Below are 21,649 nucleotides of genomic sequence, written 5' to 3'. Positions count from 1 at the left end.
CTCGGGCCGGATTTTCAGACTAAGAACATGAGCTGGGCCGGACGTTTTTAGCAGTGAGCAAAGTTAACCATTTAAAATAAACACAAACAGATCAGATAACAAACACACTGGATGTTTAGTAACGTATTGCCACATCCAAAAGGACATAAACTCAATAGAAGAGCAGTACTTAGTCTAAACCTGTGCTGAAATACTGCTTCTTTAAATTTTACATTTCAAACACACAACTTCAACACATTTTGATAGGTAAATATAAGCACAAGTTAAGGTGCATTTGAACATAAAAATTAATTGCCGATTAGAAACACCATCTTTTGTTTTGGTCACATCTCAAAGTGCATTAAAAAGTAACTTGCTTAACAGTAACTTTTCAGAACTTGAGATATTTTTCTTCTTTTGAAATAACAAAAAACAGAGTTTGTCCCTGTCCATATTTGGTCTCATCTGAGACAGTCACATCTTCAATGCATATAATCAAAAAAATATACAGTAGGCACAGTGATAGTTACCATCCCTTTGAAACGAAATAAAGCTGACATCAAAGTGCATAATAAAGTGCAACTAAGTGAAATAACTGTCAGAACAAAATGTATTTCTTAAATATTAAACTTATAATAAGTGAACAGAAAATAGTCACATAAATACATAAAACTACCTTTAGTGTCTGCTACAGCACGCTGCTTTGTTGCACTTACCATGTCTCGAAGACATCTGTGGCGAGAACATCAACCCTGCGAATGTTTGACGTGTCAGACCTGTTTGATAGCAGATGTCACACTCGTCTTAACTTTATGGTCCGTTAAAACTTCATCCACGACAGCCAACATGCAGTCCTTCACAGTTTCTGAGTCTGTGAACGGCCTCTTTTTCGTGGCCCTTTCCTGAGCTGTGCAGGTCCGCTTCATTGTAGTACAGCTCCGGTTGTAAGATGCAGTCAAACTCTGAATTATAGCCGCTCTCTCATGACATCCCTCGGGAAAGTTTGTCCGAAACGCGGCATGTTTTTTCAATGTGGTGTCTTCGGACATGATAATCTTTCAGCGCTGCAAAGCACTCGTTGCAGAGTAAACGCATTGGTTTGGCGTTCGGACTTGGTGGTAAATAAATAAATACTTGTCAGTCCACGCAGGATTAAACCGACGGTTTTCCTCGCCGATTTGTCGTTTCAGGATAGAAAAAGACATGCTGCTATTTTCGCCTGTATAGAACTGCTAATGTTAACTTTTCAAACGCGTCTCCTCAACACAATGCATTGTGGGTTAGTTGCTAGGTTACGGTATGTGTTGCATTCACTGTTTGCAATAATGTCGGAGTTTTTGTAAGAACTTGTCAGTGTTACTGAAAGATGTTTTTCTGTTTTTCTCGGACCCAAGTCCCAATCACTCGGCAGTTGCTTTAGGGCCACTCGAGGGTTGCTTTCGGGCCGCATGTCGCCCTCGGGCCGCTAATTGAATAGGGCTGCTCTAAGTACTGAAATAAAAAAGTAATGTATCAGATTACTTTTAGTTACTTTTGGATGGCTTCGATAGCAAACAGGCAAATAAAGACCCATCCCCGCCACCCCACCCCTCTGCCCTTCTTCCCCTCCACCTCTACCTCTCTACCCCTCTCAGGGCTCCAGACTGCGACTAAATGGTCGTATTTTGCGACTAAAATTTGAGACCGTGCGAATAAATTTTTCATTTGCTCGCGCATGTGCGACCAGTAAATTTGCAGATTTTTTAAAAATTATGCTTGAATATTTTTTGGTGCTGACAAAGTTCTGCTCCACACTTCAGCCCAGTACTTGACAGTAATGAGCTGGTTTGCCAGCCGACATTAACTCCAAAAGAAGAAAGGAGACGAACACCAAAGAAGAAGGTGAGCCAATGTGTGTGAGAGCGAGGGGCGAATGACGGTGAAGCTCCCGATGTTTCACAAAGCCTTTATTTACGTTCAGCCGTCAGCCTTATTTTGAACACAAATTCACCTTTCTGTCCTTCACTCCTTTCTTCAGGAAACACCGTCAGAGCTTGTCTCCATTCCAGCTCAATGCTTCTAAGTTTAGACACATCCTTTGCTAGACAGCAACAGCGTGGAACCGTTTTCTTTCGTCTTTATGTGGATTTTCGGACTTTTCGGCAGCGTCTTCGTCATGTCAAGAAAGTGCTTCTTAGACAAACATTTCCTGTGCCGCTGGAATGGTGACAAAATAAAAGCCCGTACTGTTGTGGAATTAATGTCTTCACAACTTAAAGCTTCTTCAGTTCTGACTCTAAGTTCTAATTCACTTAAGGTTACAGGTTCAAGTGTGATAGCTGCCTATGTCTCACCAATGGAGGCAGTGAAGAGTCAAGGAGTCAGTCTTCAGATTCAAAGAAGTTGTGTTTATTCCTCAAAGTACAGGTCAAACACACTGAGAGACACCCCGGGATATGTCTAAAGATCCCTCCTGATGCACTGGCTTTTATACTGTCCGGTCCTGGTGGTTTCCACGCCCCAGGCCCATCCTCCTTTTACGACAGGCCTCATACATTTGTCACCATTATACCACCTGTTTCATTCCTAATGGTGTCTGAGCTTTTCGGTGTTTTTCAAAAATTAATGATTGATGGGCAGTTTCACCGGGAGAAGGTAACCCCCTCCTTCTGGCTCCACGCCCACCCAATCAAAACATTTTATTTACCTTTTCTGCATATACATCAGGTTTTTTATCAGGGTATCTCATCAGTCACAGTCTTTCAACATAGCATCTTATCCCACATGGTGTTCAACACACAGAGGCACTTAGCTGGAAATAGAAGACCAGTCACACATTACATATATGGCAACGGGACTGAAATAGAAGTCTGTGTACACAGATGTAGTCAGTACCATGCACTTTATCATAATGAGAAAACAACTGTTCGTGGCTTAGTGCCTAATGGCTGCCCACGACAGCTGACTTTGCCACTACATTACCATTAAAAATACGCCTTCAAAATAAAAGCATGGAGGGAACGGTTATTTTAACACTAGCAAAACAAAGGCTTGGCAAAATCGATGAACTGATCAACAGACCTTTATAAAAGTAATTTACATGCAATTTTGTATCTATACATAACATGCCTGTGCTCAGCACAAGGTCATTTTTTATTAAAGATTTCATCTGTCGGAAATTATACGTCAACTGAGCAGCCTTGGCGGAGTACTGCGCTCTCTGAGTGGTTTTCTTGTTCTGTTGCGTCAACTGCTGCACAATAAAATGTGAATTGAAAACATTATAGTTTCTGCATTTATTGTTCAAGTATTTATCAGTAATACAGTAAAAATCAGAGGAAATATCAATATTTACTTTGCAAGTTGATTTTGGTGTGCGCCCCTAAATTTTCTGCTTGCGCTCCTAAAATTTTAAGTTAGGGGCCACTGTGCTCCTAAGAAAAAAGTTATTCTACCCCTCTACCTCTTCTGTCCCTCTCAACCCGCCCGGCCAGCAGGCAGATGGGTCCCCCCACATAAAGAGTTCTGCTCAAGGTGTCTTCCCAGTTAAAAGGGTGTTTTTCTTGCCACTGTCGTCTTAGGGCTTGCTCTGGGGGTTCAGGCATATGGGTTCTGTAAAGCATCTTGAGACAATTTGACCTGTAATTGGCACTATATAAATAAAATTGTGTGTGATCTGCTCAGTGTAATTTACAAATCTTTTACACGACACAAACAAACTGCTCTTTTAGTTTAACTGAGAAAATTTTGACCTCTTAGAGAACCCACAGTATTTGTAACCAATCAGGTGTCTAATACTGAATTTAAAAAAGGAAAACATATGATCAAAACCACAAAACAAATAAGGGTTCCAAATTATCCAAGTGTTGTCTACAAAAACAATACTGCTTAAACAGAAAATATGTTTCTTTTAAAGAAAATGCAAAATGTGCTAATTTTTCAAAACAAATAGAAAATATGTTCATTTTACAGAGTAAACAGAGAAGGTACTGTACATACATCCAGTGTGTTTTTTGAACAAACCAGGTGTCCATATACTCAGTTTCAAACGGGAAAATAGTTATTCAAAACCATGAAGCAAATCCAGGCAATACATCACCTTATCCCAAATTAGGCCTACATTTAATCAAAACCAAACTTTGGGCAAAATCTTCTGTTATAACAAAGGAGAAGGACCTGCTCCATGTGCTCACTGGACATTCTGCTCCGAGATGAGGTACAGTGGGGAAAAAAAGTATTTAGTCAGTCACCGATTGTGCAAGTTCTCCCACTTAAAATGACGACAGAGGTCTGTAATTTTCATCATAGGTACATGGTGGTCAATAACAAAAGTTCAACTCAATACTTTGTAATATAACCTTTGTTGCCAATGACAGAGGTCAAGCGTTTACTGTAGGTCTTCACCAGGTTTGCACACACTGTAGCTGGTATTTTTGCCCATTCTTCCATGCAGATCTCCTCTAGAGCAGTGATGTTTTGGTGCTGTCGCTGGGCAACACAGACATTCAACTCCCTCCACAGATTTTCTATGGGGTTGAGGTCTGGAGACTGGCTAGGCCATTCCAGGACTTTGAAATGCTTCTTATGGAGCCACTCCTTTGTTGCCTGGGCGGTGTGTTTGGGATCATTGTCAGGCTGGAAGACCCAGCCATGTTTCACCTTCAAAGCTCTCACTGATGGAAGGAGGATTTGGCTCAAAATCTCACGATATATGGCCCCATTCATTCTTTCCTTAACACGGATCAGTCGTCCTGTCCCCTTTGCAGAAAAACAGCCCCAAAGCATAATGTTTCCACCCCCATGCTTCACAGTAGGTATGGTGTTCTTGGAATGCAACTCAGCATTCTTCTTCCTCCAAACACGATGAATTGAGTTTGTACCAAAAAGTTCTAGTTTGGTTTCATCTGACCACATGACATTCTCTCAATCCTCTTCTGGATCATCCATATGCTCTCTGACAAACTTCAGATGGGCCTGGACATGTACTGGCTTAAGCAGGGGGACGCGTCTGGCACTGCAGGATTTGATTCCCCTGTCGGCGTACTATGTTTCTGATGGTAACCTTTGTTACTTTAGTCCAAACTCCCCCTCCCCTGATATTCTGTCTCTCACAGTTGAAGTGTACCTATGATGAAAATTACAGACCTCTGTCTTTTAACTGGGTGAACTTGCACAACAGGTGGCTGACTAAATACTTTTTGCCCCACTGTATGTACGTTTCCTCCATAACTGAACAGATGTTCAACTGGAGCACTAGAGGGCAGTGTAGTATTGTGCTTCATGAAGAGCTGCTTAACAAAGGGGAATGCATGGAGGGAGTCTGTGGTCTTCACAGTGATTGATTCATCCTTTCTACTCTGCCTTGGGACTGTGGGTGATAGACTGTACCAAATGCATGTTTTAGACCTAACATCTGTTCAACGGTTTGCAGATCTTTGTTTTTGAAATGAGTCCCATTGTCTGATTTGATTCTTCTGGGGAACCCATGTGTTGGTATGTAGTGATTCACCAAACATTTTATCACTGTTTTACTGTCTTCTTTCTTAGCTGGCCAGGCTTCAGGCCATCCTGTGAATGAATCTACCGCCACTAAGAGATATCTACATCCCCTCACTCTGTCTCCCATGTCAGTGTAGTCTATTACTATTTCTTGGCCTGGCAGGGTGGGTTGTGGGAACTGTCCCACATCTGGTTTTACTGTGGCTTTAGGGTTGTGTTCTCTACATATTTTACAGTCTCTGACATACTGATTTGTCATGTCTGTCAGAAATGGGTGCCACCAATGCTTTAAGTTTGTTCTCATCTGTACACTATTTACATGAGCTAGACCGTGTGCTTGTTGGAATAAAGCCTTTTGCCAAGATGGAGGTAGCGCTGGTCTGTTTACATCTCCCTTCCACACTCCTTCTTCATCTTTCCTCATGGTTTTCTCTTGGGGTGATGCTCTCTATCCTGCGCTGCTTTTAATGTCTGAGCGTTTAACTCTGGGAGGGTGTCTGTGACCTGTTTTTCAGTTTGTAGCATCACCAAATGAGGGCTATAGCCTGTCACTCTCTTTGCTGCCTCATCTGCTGCATTGTTGCCTCGTGCCACTGCTGTTCCTGTCCTGTCATGGCCTCTGCATTTAACTACCGCCACTTCTTTGGGCAGTAGAAGTGCCTCTGCCAGTTCTTTCATCTCTTCTTCATGTTTTATAGGTTTCTTTGCTGCTCTAAGTAATCCTACTCTCTTCCACTGGGGCAATTCCATGTGTATAGCTCCAACCACCTAGGCTGAATCTGTATATATGGTGACTCTCTTGTCTTTGCTCCATTGTAAAGCTTTTATCACTGCTGTGAGTTCAGCCAACTGGGCTGACTGTCTGCTCTGCAACTGTCCTGTTTCTACTTCTTCAATTCCCTGTCCTCTCTGCCTCATTACTGCATAACCTGCTTTTAAGCCTTCTGTGGGATGCCTGTAGCAGCAGCCATCTGTAAACAGTATTTCCTGCTCTCCTTCAAGTTGCACTGCTGATAGATCTGGTCTAATCTTCTCAGTCAGTCTCACTTTCAATTCACATTCATGTGGTTCCCCCTCTCCCATCTGTTCTGCCATGTTTATACCTTCATGTGTGTATATGATGTTTGGTGCTGAGAGGATTTTCTCCATACGTGTCTGTCTTAGTGAGGTCATGGTGAATGCTGTTGAGTTTACAAATGCTACACTATGTGTAGTGAGTACTGTGAGTGGGTGGCCCATGACTGTGTGCAGTTTTTTGCAAAATTTTGGTCACTCCCGCTGCGTGTCTTGTGCATGGGGGATGTCTTTTCTCTGTGTTGTCTAGAATAACACTGATGTACATTAGTACCTGTCTGTCACTCCCCCTTTTCTGGAACAAAACACCATTTACTGTGTGTTTTGCTTCAGAAACATCCAAGTAAAACTTAGAAGTGTAGTCAGGTATTGCAAGGTCAGCTGCCTGTGAAAGTCCATTTTTGAGGTCAATAAAGGTTTCTTCCGCCTTTACATTCCCAGTCAGCTGTGCTGTAAGATTTCTCAGACCCTGTTCATTTACCAGGGCGCGCAAAGGAGTAGTCAGTTCACTGTAGCTAAGAATGAAATGTCTGCTGAACCCCGTGAGTCCAAGAAATGACAACATGTCCTTAACAGTCAAGGGCTTGGGATGGCCTAGAATGGTCTGTCTGTGGGATATTTATTTATTTAATTTTGGCACTTTTAGTCCTCCATAGCTCACTAGACTGACCGCCTGTAATGCTTTGGGACGGGGACGAGCTCACAGCAGCACCTGCTGCTCGCTGAGGACAGTAACTGCAGAATGATCCGAGCTTTCATGTCAGAGTCTCCAAAACGGCAGAAAAAGTTGCTAGATTTGTCGCTAGTTGCTTTTGACCAAAAAAAGTTGCCAGGAGGCTTTGGAAAGTCACCAGATTTAGCTAGAAAGTCGTCAAGTTTGCAACACTGGAGCGAAGCGACTGGTAGGGGCGTGTCCTCAGCCTTAGAGAGAGAGACACTACAGAGGGCCACAATCCACCTTTTGTAGCTGGTGGGCGTGCCACGATTGGCTTACAACTCCAGTACTGCCCGAGAAAGCACAAAAACTTGCCCTGGGCAGGACTGTCCTGCTCCACACAGATAGGTTATTTTTGTTTTGTTTTTTTGGTTTTTTTTTTAGATGTAAACCACCTTCTGTGTGAGGAAGACATACATCACCAGGTTAGTAGCTGTCAGCTGGTTGTCAAACAATGAAAATAAGTCTCTATGCTCAGACCTAAAATAAGATGGTTGTCACTCAGTTATTTAGGTAGTAATAACTCTCTCCTGTTTGCATCATCAGTTCAAACAATGAGACTCTAAGTAAAAAAAGCTTCATTAAAGCCATGGCAACTGTCTACAACTTTCTACATCACAAAAACTGATCATTCTAGTTGCTTTGTGTATGTTTTTATGCTTTTGACCCAGCAGATTTTGTCATATTTCCAGAAGATCTATAATACAAGAACCAAAATGCATGATTTAGTTTTGTGACAAAGACGTGTTTCAATGATTCCATTATAGAAAATCAGGAGTTGTAAGAGTCATTGGAAACTCAAAATTGCCATGATATACACATGGTCTTTAGTGTGTTTAAGCTTTTGTTCACGAATACAGAAATTTGTAGTTGATTTTATAAAAAAAAAGTAGAGACCATTTAGTCACGACTGACAAAATCTACCCATCTCCATTGTAATACTGCTCCGTTTCTTAGTTTCAGCCCTAGTATTCTCCCAACTTTTTAAAAGAGATACTCCTCTTCGTTAGTCTTTTATTGTTTTAATTACTAACAACTTTTTAACTAATCAGTCCCTCCATGAATTCGCGATGTTGCGATCGCACACATTTAACCAATCTCCGCGAATTCTGCGCGACCTTGCAATTTTGTCCAATCACCACAACTTTTCTGCAATTTTGGCCAGCCTCCCATGAATTCCACCAATCATAGCAGTCCCCAGCCCAAACGTAATGCACGTACGCACAAACTCACTTCTTCGTTTATGGTTCGAGGATCCCGTTGTTCCAGTTTAACTGGCGATAGTTACCGTCTCCAGATGTTTCGTCCGCAGATTCGTCACGATCAGACCTGGATTTACGTGAAATAAAGATACCAGATAAAGAAGACCTCGCCTAAAAACGTCGGCATCACTACTTAATAAAGTCTATATCCATGTAAATATCATCTACAGACAGTAAAAAGAAATGTGCGGGCCGAAATAAACACGTACTTTTCAAGTACGGTGAGAGGATTCGAAACCACGTAATCCAGCGGTAAAATTACAAGACCAGCGTTTTACTCATTGTGCTACCGATCAGCTCGACAAACATTCCGCTTCATCTACATAGAGCACTTTCATCCTGTAAGGTGTTTAACACCTGGTGATTGTTCAGGAATCACGTCCAGGTCAACTGGGGATAGTCACAACTTAACACAGGCTACCTGGTTAATAACGAGCCAGAAAACTATTTATTGTCTCACCAAGAAAACCCACAACATAGAAGCACGTCCACTGCTATGTTGTGGTTAGTTTGTGAGTTCAGTGGAACAGATCTAGAGCAGAACTTCGAGCTTAACTCGGGTTTGTTCTCAGAAACACAGACCCTCAGCAGCCTCCCGTCAGAACATCAGCTTGATTTGCTAAAATGCATCGGAACAAACTGAGACCACGTTGCCAAAACTAGTCACTCAGAAAACTGTTAAGGAAATTTAATTCCACTGCCTGCTGACGATCACATGATTGCGATCCTATTACAAATCCACCGCTGTGGACTTATTGGAAATGATACACAGAACAATTGATTAAATTGTGGGGGTGTTTCTGAGTCCCATCAATTCCCGCTGCCCACTACATATTTAGGTCATGCGATTAGGTATCTGTGCATAACGTACACATGCACAACACCCTGTGCACAGGGCAAGGTCAGGAATGAACAGTCTCGGCAGAGTACTGTGCTCTCTGAATGCTTTTCTTGCTAACTGACGTGAAAAGCTATGAGCGTGTGTGAATACGTGTGTGCCAGGATGTGAAATTGCCACTGACAGATATGTCCAAATGTGATTCATTCAATAGTAAATGATCATTTTGTGCCTACCAACCACTTCATGTTAAACCAGTATCTGGCTGTTGCTAATTTCTCACCGTGGTGTGCCAGCTTGTGTAAATGGGTTGGAGCGTGTTAAAAAATTAGTTTCAGAATATATATTGTCAATTCAAATGTTGAAACATGTTCTAAAAGCTGAAAAATTGCAACTTTTAGAAATTGTCACTGTCTCCCACAATTTCATCGCAACAAATATGCTTAAAATATTGCAACTTACATTGCAGTTTTTTTAGAAAAGTTGCCGCGGATTCAGGCATTTTAGGCCACAACAATCTTGAAAAACACCTGGAGGGACTGACTAATCGTCCCTGAATCTTTTATGAACAGTAGCAATAGTTTTAGTAGTTTTCAGGAAGTATTTACAGCATATCATAGGACAGAGACAACCCTCCTGAATGTTTTCAATTATCTACCGTATTTTTGACCGCTGATAGAAGTAACTACATTTTCCTTGTGCCTTTAAAACGAAGACCTTAGAAACCTGGTTGGTGATAAGGGAATAGCTTTGCATTTATTGTGCTCATACCTGTCAAATTAGACATTTTCTATTACCACAGCAAATCCAATTTCCTGTACTGCCAGATTTAACTGTGATGTTTCTCAAGACTCTACCACAGTTGTTGTAATGCAGATCAGATCATTCAGACTTAAAGATTTATATAACATGCAGTTATATGTCCCATTTCAAACCAACAACTGTAGTAGCCTGGGCAATGTTGGCTGTGTCAAAATGTTTCAAAATTTTAAGATGATACATGTAATGTTTTGTCGAGTTAGTTGGTCCTCATAGTTGTTCTCCTCTGACCGACAATACTACGTAATCTGTTGGAAAATTTTTGGGTTAGTTTCGATGTTGATCTCTCTTTTGATGCACGTGGTAAAAGTGTTGTTCAGTCGTGTTTCTTTCAACAGAAACAAACAAATCAAAAGTAGAATTTTCCTGTCAGCCACTTATTTGGGTAAGATTACACATGCATTTTTTTTTTTTTGCCTCTATTCCTGCAATACACTTTATGCTGGCATCAGCCTGGGCTCCCTTCACTGACTCCATGTGGTTCCAAATGCAGCTGACCAGCTCTTAAGTGACTCTAAGAATATAATCATATGACTCTGGTATGTGACAATTTAGACCAACTGCCTGTAAAATCCTGCATTGTTTTTAAAATTCTGATAATCACCTTTAATGCATTGAGTGACCTTACTCCAAATTTCCCTTGGAGACCTTTTAATCCCTTATGACCTAGGACGCTCTCCATGATAGGTAAATAGGGCTTTGCTGGTTATTTCATGGGCTGCACAGTGGCGTGGTGGTTAGCACTTTCGCCTTGCAGCGAGAAGGTCCCTGGTTCGCGTCCCGGCTTTCCCGGGATCTTTCTGCATGGAGTTTGCATGTTCTCCCTGTGCATGCGTGGGTTTTCTCCGGGTACTCCGGCTTCCTCCCACAGTCCAAAAATATGCTGAGGTTAATTGATTACTCTAAATTGCCCGTAGGTGTGAATGTGAGAGTGCTTGTTTGTCTGTATATGTAGCCCTGTGACAGACTGGCGATCTGTCCAGGGTGTCCCCTGCCTTCGCCTGAGTCAGCTGGGATAGACTCCAGCCCCCCCCGCGACCCTAATGAGGATTAAGCGGTGTATAGATAATGGATGGATGGATGGTTATTTCATTTTTTATTGAAAGGCCTTTGCAGTGTTTGATAAATGGTTATGTTTATGATCCTCTTGTGTCCGTTCTGTTTTATGACCTGATTGTTTGAATGATCTTTGTTTTGTGACCTCTGTACTTCTGCTTTCTGGCTGCTTTTATGGTCTTTGTTTATATTTTTGCTAAATATTATTGATGTTCATCATCTTTTTATTTATTTTTGTTTCTGTTTACAATCCTACACATACAAGATATCATAATAATAATTATTATTATTGTTACTGTTGCTGTTCAGGATATTATTATAAGGTAAATCAGGCTTAGATAATTTCACAGTACCTGTTAGTAAGATGCATTCAATGTAGGTCGCAAGGGATTAGTTCACAATAAAAATACAGCATCCTTTGATTGGAAGTTGCTGCCTGAATTTGTAATGGTGACATGTAACAGCAAGCTGTCTTGTTTGTATGCAGCTATCAACGCAGCGGCCAGTCAGCACTCCCTCACATTAACCTACATGTTGCTGCTGCTGAAATTCTCCTGTGAGCTGACGTTACCTGACCCTCTGGTACTCCTAAACACATGGACATCTACCTGAGGCACCAGCTCTTTAATGATACTCCTCCAAACAACTGCAGCACAGTGCTGCTGGAACACTGAAGGAGCAGAAGGACTCCACCCTTAGAAAGAAGACGGCTTCTGATACAGCATGAGACAAAAAAGACGCTCTATTAAACTGTGAGCAACTTTGCGTTATTCTACTTCGACTGACTGTGAGTATGTAAGAGGCTCGAACTGCATCATGCTGGGGGAATTCTGGGGAACCTATAGAAGTCTAAGGGGCTCACATTCAATCAGAGAGGAAAACACAAAGTTTTGGGAAGGGTAGTCCTGATAGTCTAAAGGCTGCCCAATCTGCACAACCAGCTATTATGCTGACACCAGATGAGGTGTGTCCCATGTAGATACTCTTAGGAGCATCACAAAAAAATGATTGCATGAACCTCTGGAGAGCAGTCAGAACTAGATAAAAATGACTACAGTGCCCACGATCACCCAAAAAGAATTGCCAGACCAAAACTTGCAGACCCATCAGGTAATAATCGGTTTGGGCTGTTATACTATGGGATCTTTTGAGAGAGATTTAAGCTTATTTGACTTCTCTGAAACCAACATGGCATTGTGTTCGATTATTTTGTGCAACACATCTAGAGCTGCAAAGTGACTGTGTTGTTTTGTTTTTTCTTTGCTTTCCAAGTCTCTGAACACTACAGCACAAGCTGTTATTCCTGAAAAACAATCTTTGATTCATTTTTCCATTTTCTTTTTAAGGGGTCATAATGTCTGCAGATACTGAGGCAGGATCAATCATTTCATCTTAATGCCTGCTCAGGAAGAGGTTAAGTTTTGAATGTTTTTATTTAAATTGGCTGGACCCACTTTTGTTTCTTGATGATTCTGTCTGAGCAATACAGATTCTTAGCTGATAGAATATGTTGCAAACCTGTTGAGCTGTAAGTGCCACTGAACAAAGCCATGCAGTTACAGTAGTACAAACTGTGACTACATTCCAAATTACATTCTTTTCTTTTTTTTAAAATCACTTTAAATGCTGTTTCATGGAGTTTGCATACAAGTTGGACATACTACTCTTTCTTAACGTTGTGCAGTATACTGTTGCAGTCAAAAGTGTGAAATAAGCTGTGCACTGTCAGCAACTTCAATTTGTTTATGCTTGCATGTGAGACACTGTGTACTTCCACACGACGGAACTGTGTATATGATTATGGGGCACAATGATTAGGAGAGTGTGCTGGCTTGCATACTGCAAAATCTGACTAGATATAGTTTGACATCCTGCTATTTTTGGCGCAATGCATTTGACATATATTGGGACATACTAAATTTTCTTCATGCACACTATATGGTAAAATAGTATAAATATTGGAATGCATCCTGTCTGGATATTCAACTGTTAGAAATGTGTTTATTTCATCAAGTGCTGCTTCTTTTGTCCGTAAATATACCTTTCCTAAATAAGACTGAAAAGCTCAGTTTCAACTTCATCTGTCCACAGTGTGTGTTGAACCTCCAACTTCTCCAGATGTTGACTTTAGTGATGCTGTTGCAGGTAAGGTTTCCCTTTAGAGATTGCTGGATGCAGACCCTGTTGTGCATTAGTGCTGCCCAGTGTATTCTTTCTCTTCCAGATGTTGTCTTGAATTCCCCTCAGTTGTAATGGTAATCATATTTCAAACAGTTTCAAACAGTCAAAGCTAGAACCACAGGGACATCTTTTTAAGAGCCTTCGTCTGCTTTATGGGCAGTGTAGGCAGTTTTTAGGTGTGTAGCACAAAATGATGGGTCCTATACATAAAACAGTCTCTGAGGGCCCTTTCTGTCCTGACCCAACATCTTTTCACACTTTGCAACACATCATTGAGCCAACAACTGCACACATGAATCTGTAGTAGTTGTTAGGGAAGCCATTCAAGCTATTCACAGCACATTTGAACAGATAATTTAATTTGTGATATGTACACAACTCTTGCATGCAACTCTAAGTATAAAAAAATGCAGAAAGTTATGGTTTTGTAGACATGTTTAATGAACTGTCAGTTCACTGTCAGTGCTAAAAGTTATTGCAGGAAATCTTTGTCACGATTTATTGCAGTCGAAAGCATCCGTCCCTGTTCCCATCTATTAATATCACTCACAGAATACAACAAATATCGTATTGGTAAAGCTTGGAAAAAAACTGTCACCACACAGTGGATGTGTAAGTCTGGTAATTTATTCAAAGCAGTGTTCCCCAAACCTCCACTGTGTTTCAGTGCAATTTATTCTCCCCGACTTCAACTGATAGTCTCTTATACTCAAAACTGAGTAACAAAGGCAGTTTGTCACAGTTTACATTATCTGCTTCTGTTGTTATTCACCAAATATCATCATTATTACAGTATGTACACTGGTTTATAGTATTGGTATGTAGTTCTATTTACAATCTTGTGTCTTCACAAACATATAGAACACCTGTATGATGTGTACAACTGCTGAACACAATAGCAGTCTTGGAAACACAGACAACTAAATGTTTTCTACATATACAAAGTGAAACTAACACTGTCCTGCATCATATGTTTTTAAAGTCACCCATATGTGCTTTCAAACATCAGGTCATGTGTCCAAATCCAGTGCTTACATGTCTGAATATTCCCTTTGTTGGAGTTTGTCAAATGCATTAAAAACCTATGGCCTGCAAAAATAAATGACAATTCTTGTCCTCTCAAGATTTTAGAAAAGTCCAACGTACACAACTGTACAAGTCATCATCAGGACTCGAGCAGTAAGCAGTCCTCATTCTCACTAGCAGGCAGCATGAGCTGCTGCTCGTAGTACAGGCTCTTGGCATAATTAATTTCTTGAGAGATTTTGATGGCAAGGCTCTCACTCTTCACATGGACCTGTGAGAAGAAGAGTCACACAATTACCAACACAGTAAAAACAGACAGCTGAGAGGCATTGAAACAGTGACCCCATTAGCCTCAAATTACTGACATTCCTAATCCCTGAAGTCTGTTTCTGGCTAAATATTCTCTGATCACTTTTGAATGCCACATAAGCCCTAACTTACTCAATATTAACTGTGACACACAATCAGTCACAGGTTCTTGCTCGTGACTAACTCTACATACGACCTCAACCAATCAGACCTCACTGCTGTTCACAACCTGTGTGACGTACAGATAGGTGATGAGTGTGAGCAGCAGACTCTTCTATGTATAGGGTTGCATGGACTTAAAGGAGAATAACTCTGATCTAGTTCAGACTTGGTGCGTGTATTACTGGTGATCTCACAATGAACTGCAGTGTCAAGTGTGGAGTCGTTCAGGTGAGTGGTTCTCAAGAAGCTTCAAAAGAAACTAGATTACTTGCGCATTTCCAAAAATTGGAATACTGTGAAAAAATGTATTATTTTCAAACAGTTATTCAGGAGAGTAAATATTGCACATATTCTAGAGTCATTACACAAAAAATTAAGTCGGTCAAGCCTTTCTTATTGTTTTAATTTTCATGATTATGGCTTATAGGTAATGAAAATGAAAGTCCAGCATCTCAAAATATTACAAGTTTTTGATATGATGATTGGTTATATTAAGCAAGTATTTAAAAATGTATCTTTAGAGTTGCTAAAAAATCAACTGTTACTTGTTTTGATGAAAAAAATAATGGTTATACTAAGAGCCATGCAGAGTGGGGGTTATGGTTAACCCTCTGTCTCGGCAGTGCTGGTTATACCCAGCGAGGTATTGGCTGATTTGACTTTTAACAGAAAAATGCTGATGATAAATGAACTGGATAGTGCACTGGTATGTTGTCACTCTCAGTTGGGAGGTGATAAAAATTTGGACACTCCTGTGTTTTTGGTGGAAGTTCTCACGAAGCATTCCCATATTCACGTATGTTGCAGAAAGCATATTGTGCTTTTTGACCAATACAGTGGGGAAAAAAGTTTTCGGACACCCCATGCATTTATGAAGAATCACTCTTAGGTCTTCAAATGCAATTTCTTTTAGTAACCAAAATACTAAACAAATCCCAAAAAAGCCATTAAAAATTAAAATTGATTGGTTCCATCAAAATACAAAAGAAATTTTGAGTATTGGGTCATTTTGGTACCAGTGATCCACTAATGAAGGTCATGTTCTTTATTAAAAGACAGAATTTTTGTTGCCGTGCTTCGGTGTCTATATAAAGCCAGTACATTTGAAAGTTCTTCAGAGACAGAAATGACTAAAATGCAGGAAACATACCTAAAAATACAGATTCTCAACCAGGAAGGGTACAGCCACCACCAGATAGCCAGGAAGCACAGATGCAGTCCTTCAGCAGTTGGATACACTCTGCAGAAATACAGACGAACCAATAGCTTGGAAGGCAAACAAAGATCTGGGCATCCGAGGGCTTCTTCATCAAGAAATGACCGCATCCTGATCCGCATGTTAAGGGAAAACCACCGAATGACATCACAGGAGCTTGCGCAGCAGTGGTCAAACCAAACTGGTGTCCAGTGTTCCATCCACACTGTATGTGGCCGACTTTTAGATCATGGCTTAAGGTCCTACAAGGCTGTCAAGAAGCCCCTGATCAATGAGAGACAGAGGTTAGCCTGGCATTGTTGGGCCCAAGCACACAAGAACTAGACAGCCAGGAATTGGAAGAAGATTCTGTGGTCAGATGAGTCCAGTTTCCAGCTTTATCTTCCTCCTGCAAATGTGAGGGTACGCAGAAGGCCAGGCGAAGCATCATCTCCAGCATGAACAGTACCTACTGTCAAGCATGGTGGAGGCAGTATCATGGTCTGGGGATGCATGAGTGCTGCTGGTGTTGGTCATCTCATGGTCTGTGATGGCACACTGAACTCTGTCAAGTATTGTGCCATTCTCCAAACCCACATGCTTCCTTCTGCACGTGCAATGTTCCGTCGAGGTCAAAACTGGATGTTTCAAAAAGATAATGCCCCTTGTCACACATCCAGGACCAGTAGAGCTTGACTGCTTGCTAGAACTATTTGTGTGGGTTCATAGAAAAACAAATTCACGAGATTTTCATTTCCCATGACCAATATACAAGAGCAGTAGGGATGGGTACCGAACCCCGGTATTAAACGCACCAGGCAAATTTTTTGCTTTGCTCCCAGCTGATGTGTCTTGAGAAGAGGTAGCCAACATGGTGCCTGCGGGCGCCTGGTAGCCTGCAGGGACCATGTGAGTTGCCCACATGGCATGTTCTAAAAATACCATTAGTAATGATGGAGAACACCCGCATTAATGCAGATTTTAAAATGATATTTATTATAAAATTTAAGAAACAAAAATGTTTAATGTGTAAATGAACTCTGACCTTGTCCGCAGTCAAAGTTCAAAGCACATGTCAAACCACCACATTACTCTTTGTAACGATGACACGATGGAAAACAAGATGTGGTTTTTACCCCCAAAACATGTCAGAAAAGCAAAAGAGAAAACACTATTTTCATGATGATTGGGAGAAAAAGTTCTTTTTTTACAACAGTGAAAGAAAAATGTGTGTGTCTCATTTGCGGGGCAACTATTGGGATGGTAAAGCGGCACAATATGGAGAGGCACGACTTGACCTGTCACAAAAGCTGCCATGCTAACTACCTACCTGGTTGTGGACTACGGACAGAAAAAGCCCTGGACTTAAAGGCATCTTTGGGTAAACAAGTCTTTTTTCATGAAGCTTGTGATAAAATCACAAAAAGCAACTAAGACTTTGTTTAGAGCTGCAAATTTTTTGATAAAGAACAAGAAAGCTTTTTCAAATGGGGAGGTCTTGAAAGAAGCAATGATGATGGTTGCAAACACTGTGTTCAGAGACGAGAAGAATGGTCCAAATGCCACCTCCACTCTCTCTGCTGTCCAACTGGGGGCAAGCACAATGATTAAACGAATGTCTGCTGTATCCGAAAACTTGACAGAGGAACTGGACCGGGATCTGGCTAAGTGCAGGTGGTTTAGTATTCAATGCGATGAGTCCGTGGACAGCACCAATACAGCTCAGCTGATGTTTATCTGAATGGTGTTTGATTTCTACACAAAAGAAGAACTCCTGACACTGTTGCCCCTGAAGACCATGAGGGGAAATGACATTTACAAAGCAGTGAAAAGTTTCTGCATGGAGAAGAATGTACCACTGGAAAAGCTTGTTTCAGTGACGACGGACAAGACTCCCTCCATTGACGGGTTAGCATGCAGGCTTCATTGTGTGATGCAGAGGTGATCTATACTTCTCATAATTTCTACATTACCACTACATCATTAACCAGCAGGTGATATTTGTAAAAGTGACTAGATTTGACCATGGTGATGACTGTCGTGAAGATCATAAATAGTATCCGCTCCAAAGCCGAACAACACAAGACATTCAAGGTGCTATTAGAGGAGTTGTCAGCTGAATATGGCAACCTGTTACTACACACAGAAAACTGATGGATCAGCAGGGATGAGTTTTGCAGCGTTTTTTTGGTGACTTTTGGGCAAAAAGTTCATGCAATCCAAAGGGTGAGCTGCTTGAAGACACTGGATACTTGACCTTGGCATTTTTAACAGACATCACTGGGAAACTGAACCATTTGATCTGTGAGCTGCAAGGCAAAGATCAGGCTTTCGCTGACATGATAAGTGCTGTAAACGCATTTAAAGCTAAGATGAACATTTTCTCTGTGCATTTACAGAGAAAAAAAGTGCTGCACTTTCCCTCCATACAGTCATTGTTGAATGACAATGCTTTTGCATCCGGGCTTTTGACAAAGCTGTGGAAAGGTACTCCCATAAACAGACTGGGACAAAAGTTTGAGAACAGGTTTTGTGACATTGATCAACTTGAACTATTTGTGTCATAGCGGCAAGTAGACATGGCACGCATTGCTGAGCAACTAAGTGCTATATTCAGCCTGGATGCTGGGCAGGTGGAGATGGAAATCCTAACGTTGCACAATGACCGCCACCTCAAAACTCACCAGTCTGCACCAAACTTTTGGTGCCTTGCGGACACAGAAAAGTACACTTTTTGGTTCAACTTATCTCTGTGAATCAGCCTTTTTTTATATGAACTTCACCAAGAACAAACACAGAACACGCCTCACTGATGCACATCTACAAGACTCTCTCAGAATTGCAGTGTCAAATTATACCAGATTACAGTACTTTGGTGAACAGAATGCAATGCCAGGCTTCCCACTAACAGGCATTTACAGACAATGTTAGAGGCCTTAATTTGCACAACAGGTGTGAACTGTCAAGAAAGATATTTACAACAACTTCAGAGATGTGATACCTCTGACTTTCAAATGTTGGAACCGATTAACAGAAATAAATAATGTTGCATGTTTTTAAGTCTGTTTCTCAGTGTCATTGTTGTGGAAATCATTGTTATTAATTATTGTAAGGAATAATTAACATAAATGTGATCAGACAGTTTCTTTACATATTCTTCTTATTAGTAAAAGGTGATTGTGCAAGTTTGCTATTCAGGAACTTTGTATCAAGCAAGTCACCTTTCGCACTACTTGGTTGCAGATCCAACGATGGCTAGTGCTGGTGTCCCTGGTCTGAGCTCCTCTCCTTCCTAGGGTCCTGCTGTTAAGGTCACCAAAAAGCTCTCTTTCCCATCCTACAACTTGTCTTGCATCAGAGGCAATGACATTCCACTCTCAATTTTTTTCTCTCCCTTGGCGATGTTTTCCTCCGAGCCAGTCTCTCCCCCTCCTGCATGCAGGGTGGCCAGGATCTCAAAGAGTTCCTCTCCCACCAGTGTCACTTCACCCTAGGACTCGTCCGTCTAGGGGAAAAAACCCCGATTTTATTGAGCTGATCCCAGCCCTCCTTGATATGCACCCCTCCATTCACACTGTGATTTCACACTCAGGTTGTAATGATGTCGTGGCTGGACAATCCACAGAGTTGCACTATGAACTATGCTGAAAGTCTGGGGAGGAGGAGTGTCCTTTCTGGTTCCACTCCTGTCACTATTAACGACTGAGCAGTTCAGCCTTCTCTTCAGTCTACGTAACTGGATGAAACATGTCACTATGGCCACCGGTGTAGGGTTCATCAGCAACTTTGAATATTTCTGGACCAGATGGGACTATTTAAAGCAGGATGGATTGCATTGTATCGAGAGGATGGTGCTGGCATACATCAAGAGAAGCATCCCTACAGATTTGGACAGCCATCAGTTTACGTACCGGACGAACAGATCTGCAGAGGATGCTGTCTTGGTTGCACTTCATACAGCCCTAACCCACCTGGAGCAGCCAAATACCTACGTCAGGATGCTCTTTGTGGATTTTAGCCTTCAACGCTGTAATCCCCCATAAATTGATACACATACTCACCAACCTTGGACTCTCCACCACACTATGCTTATGGATTATAGAATTATGGACTTTCTGACCAACAGGCCTCAGAATGTCAGGATGGGGAACCTGTCATCCAGCACCATAACCATGAACACAGGCACACCGCAGGGGTGTATGCTTAGTCTAGCACTCTTCACCTTCCTCAACATGGACTGTGCTAAGTCATGCAGAGAAGATCACAGGCCATCAGCCACCCAGGACACTCCCTGTTTGTCCCACTGCAGTCAGGGATGAAAAACACAGATGAGCAAGCTGAGTAACAGCTTTTTCCCCAGAGCTGTAGCCATTACACCATTATACCACCTCCCTCCCTCTCCCCCGCCCACAAACAAGCACAACCCAGAGGTGGAACCCTTACCCGCACCCAGACACCCTGCTCTCAAACAGAGACTCACTGACAGACCATAAACATGTCAATATGCAAAAACCATCTCAACCCAAGCATTTTTTTTTACGCAGACACTTCAAAGCAGAGATTGCACCTCATTGCACTGTTACACTTTCTACCCTTCAAAAAAAATTGTTTGTTTGTTGTTGTTCTGTTATACTGTGTTGTTTAAAAATGTCAACAAAGTTTTGTTGTAGAATTGCAACGACAATAAATATCCTTGATCTTAACTGGATTTGTTCAAGTAACCTGCTACACAATTTTGTTACTGCTTGCGCTGGCCTGCCAGCACTGGCAGTGGTCTTCTAGTGTGGGAGTTCTGTCAAAAAATGTGAGTGCAGAGGCCCACACTCTAGATGTCATTTTTGATTTAGAACTACATCTTGATGCTCAGGTAGCCAAGGTGGTACAATCCTGCTTTTCTCAATTGAGACAGCTAACAAAAATCTGACCATTCCTTTCTCCTCCACTTTTTGAAATTGTCATTCATGCTTTTATCTCCTCCAGACTTGACTATTGCAGCGCACTCTACTCCAGTATCAGTCAGCAAAACATTGGAAGACAAATAAAAGTAAATCAAAATGGTGTTGCTGGGATTTTAACACACACCAAGAGAAGTGACTGCATTATACTAGTCCTCGTTGCCCTTCACTGGCTACCTGTGAGTTCTAGAATTGATTTTCAGATTTTACTGCTTGTTTTTAAAGCCTTGAATGGCCAGGGTCTTGCCTACATCCAGGAAGTGCCAATTCCCTATGCAGCCAGAGATCCACCGACAGGGTCCTATTTGGTCACTAAAGCGGAGCGAACCTTTGCAGTTCGGGCCCCCAAGCTCTGGAACACACTGCCTGAAGATCTCACGCAGGCAAACTCAGTGCCTTCTTTTAAATCTCCTCTTAAAACTCACTTTCACTGGATGGCCTTTTCTTAACTGCTGCTTTTATTTTATGATTTTACTGTATTTTTATGGGATCTTACAGGTTTTTAAAATTTGTATTGTTTTATCCTATTTGTTCTTACTGTAAAACTCTTAACTGTGTATTCTGAAAGGTGCTACACAAATTAAGTTATTATTAATATTA

General features: G+C 41.4%; 2 protein-coding genes across 6 annotated transcripts in view; one reads left to right on the top strand and one right to left on the bottom strand.

The window, feature by feature from the left end:
* Positions 1-13,189, top strand: part of LOC111587470 (immunoglobulin superfamily member 21-like) — a 63,894-nt gene extending 50,705 nt beyond the window's left edge. For both annotated transcript variants that reach the window (XM_055012942.1, XM_055012943.1), the window contains one exon: positions 11,709-13,189. In XM_055012942.1, the coding sequence (XP_054868917.1) occupies positions 11,709-11,833 (125 nt within the window). In that variant the 3' untranslated portion in view covers positions 11,834-13,189. The remainder of the gene's footprint in view (positions 1-11,708) is intronic.
* Positions 13,190-14,007: 818 nt separating this feature from the next.
* The window catches only part of vps13d (vacuolar protein sorting 13 homolog D), a 117,931-nt gene continuing 110,289 nt past the window's right edge, over positions 14,008-21,649 (bottom strand). For all 4 annotated transcript variants that reach the window (XM_023297427.3, XM_055012941.1, XM_055012940.1 and 1 more), the window contains one exon: positions 14,008-14,699. In XM_023297427.3, the coding sequence (XP_023153195.2) occupies positions 14,568-14,699 (132 nt within the window). In that variant the 3' untranslated portion in view covers positions 14,008-14,567. The remainder of the gene's footprint in view (positions 14,700-21,649) is intronic.

The sequence above is a fragment of the Amphiprion ocellaris genome, chromosome 8 (assembly GCF_022539595.1).
Source record: "Amphiprion ocellaris isolate individual 3 ecotype Okinawa chromosome 8, ASM2253959v1, whole genome shotgun sequence".
NCBI classification, from domain to species: domain Eukaryota; kingdom Metazoa; phylum Chordata; class Actinopteri; family Pomacentridae; genus Amphiprion; species Amphiprion ocellaris.
This window is presented reverse-complemented; position numbering and strand designations above follow the sequence as displayed.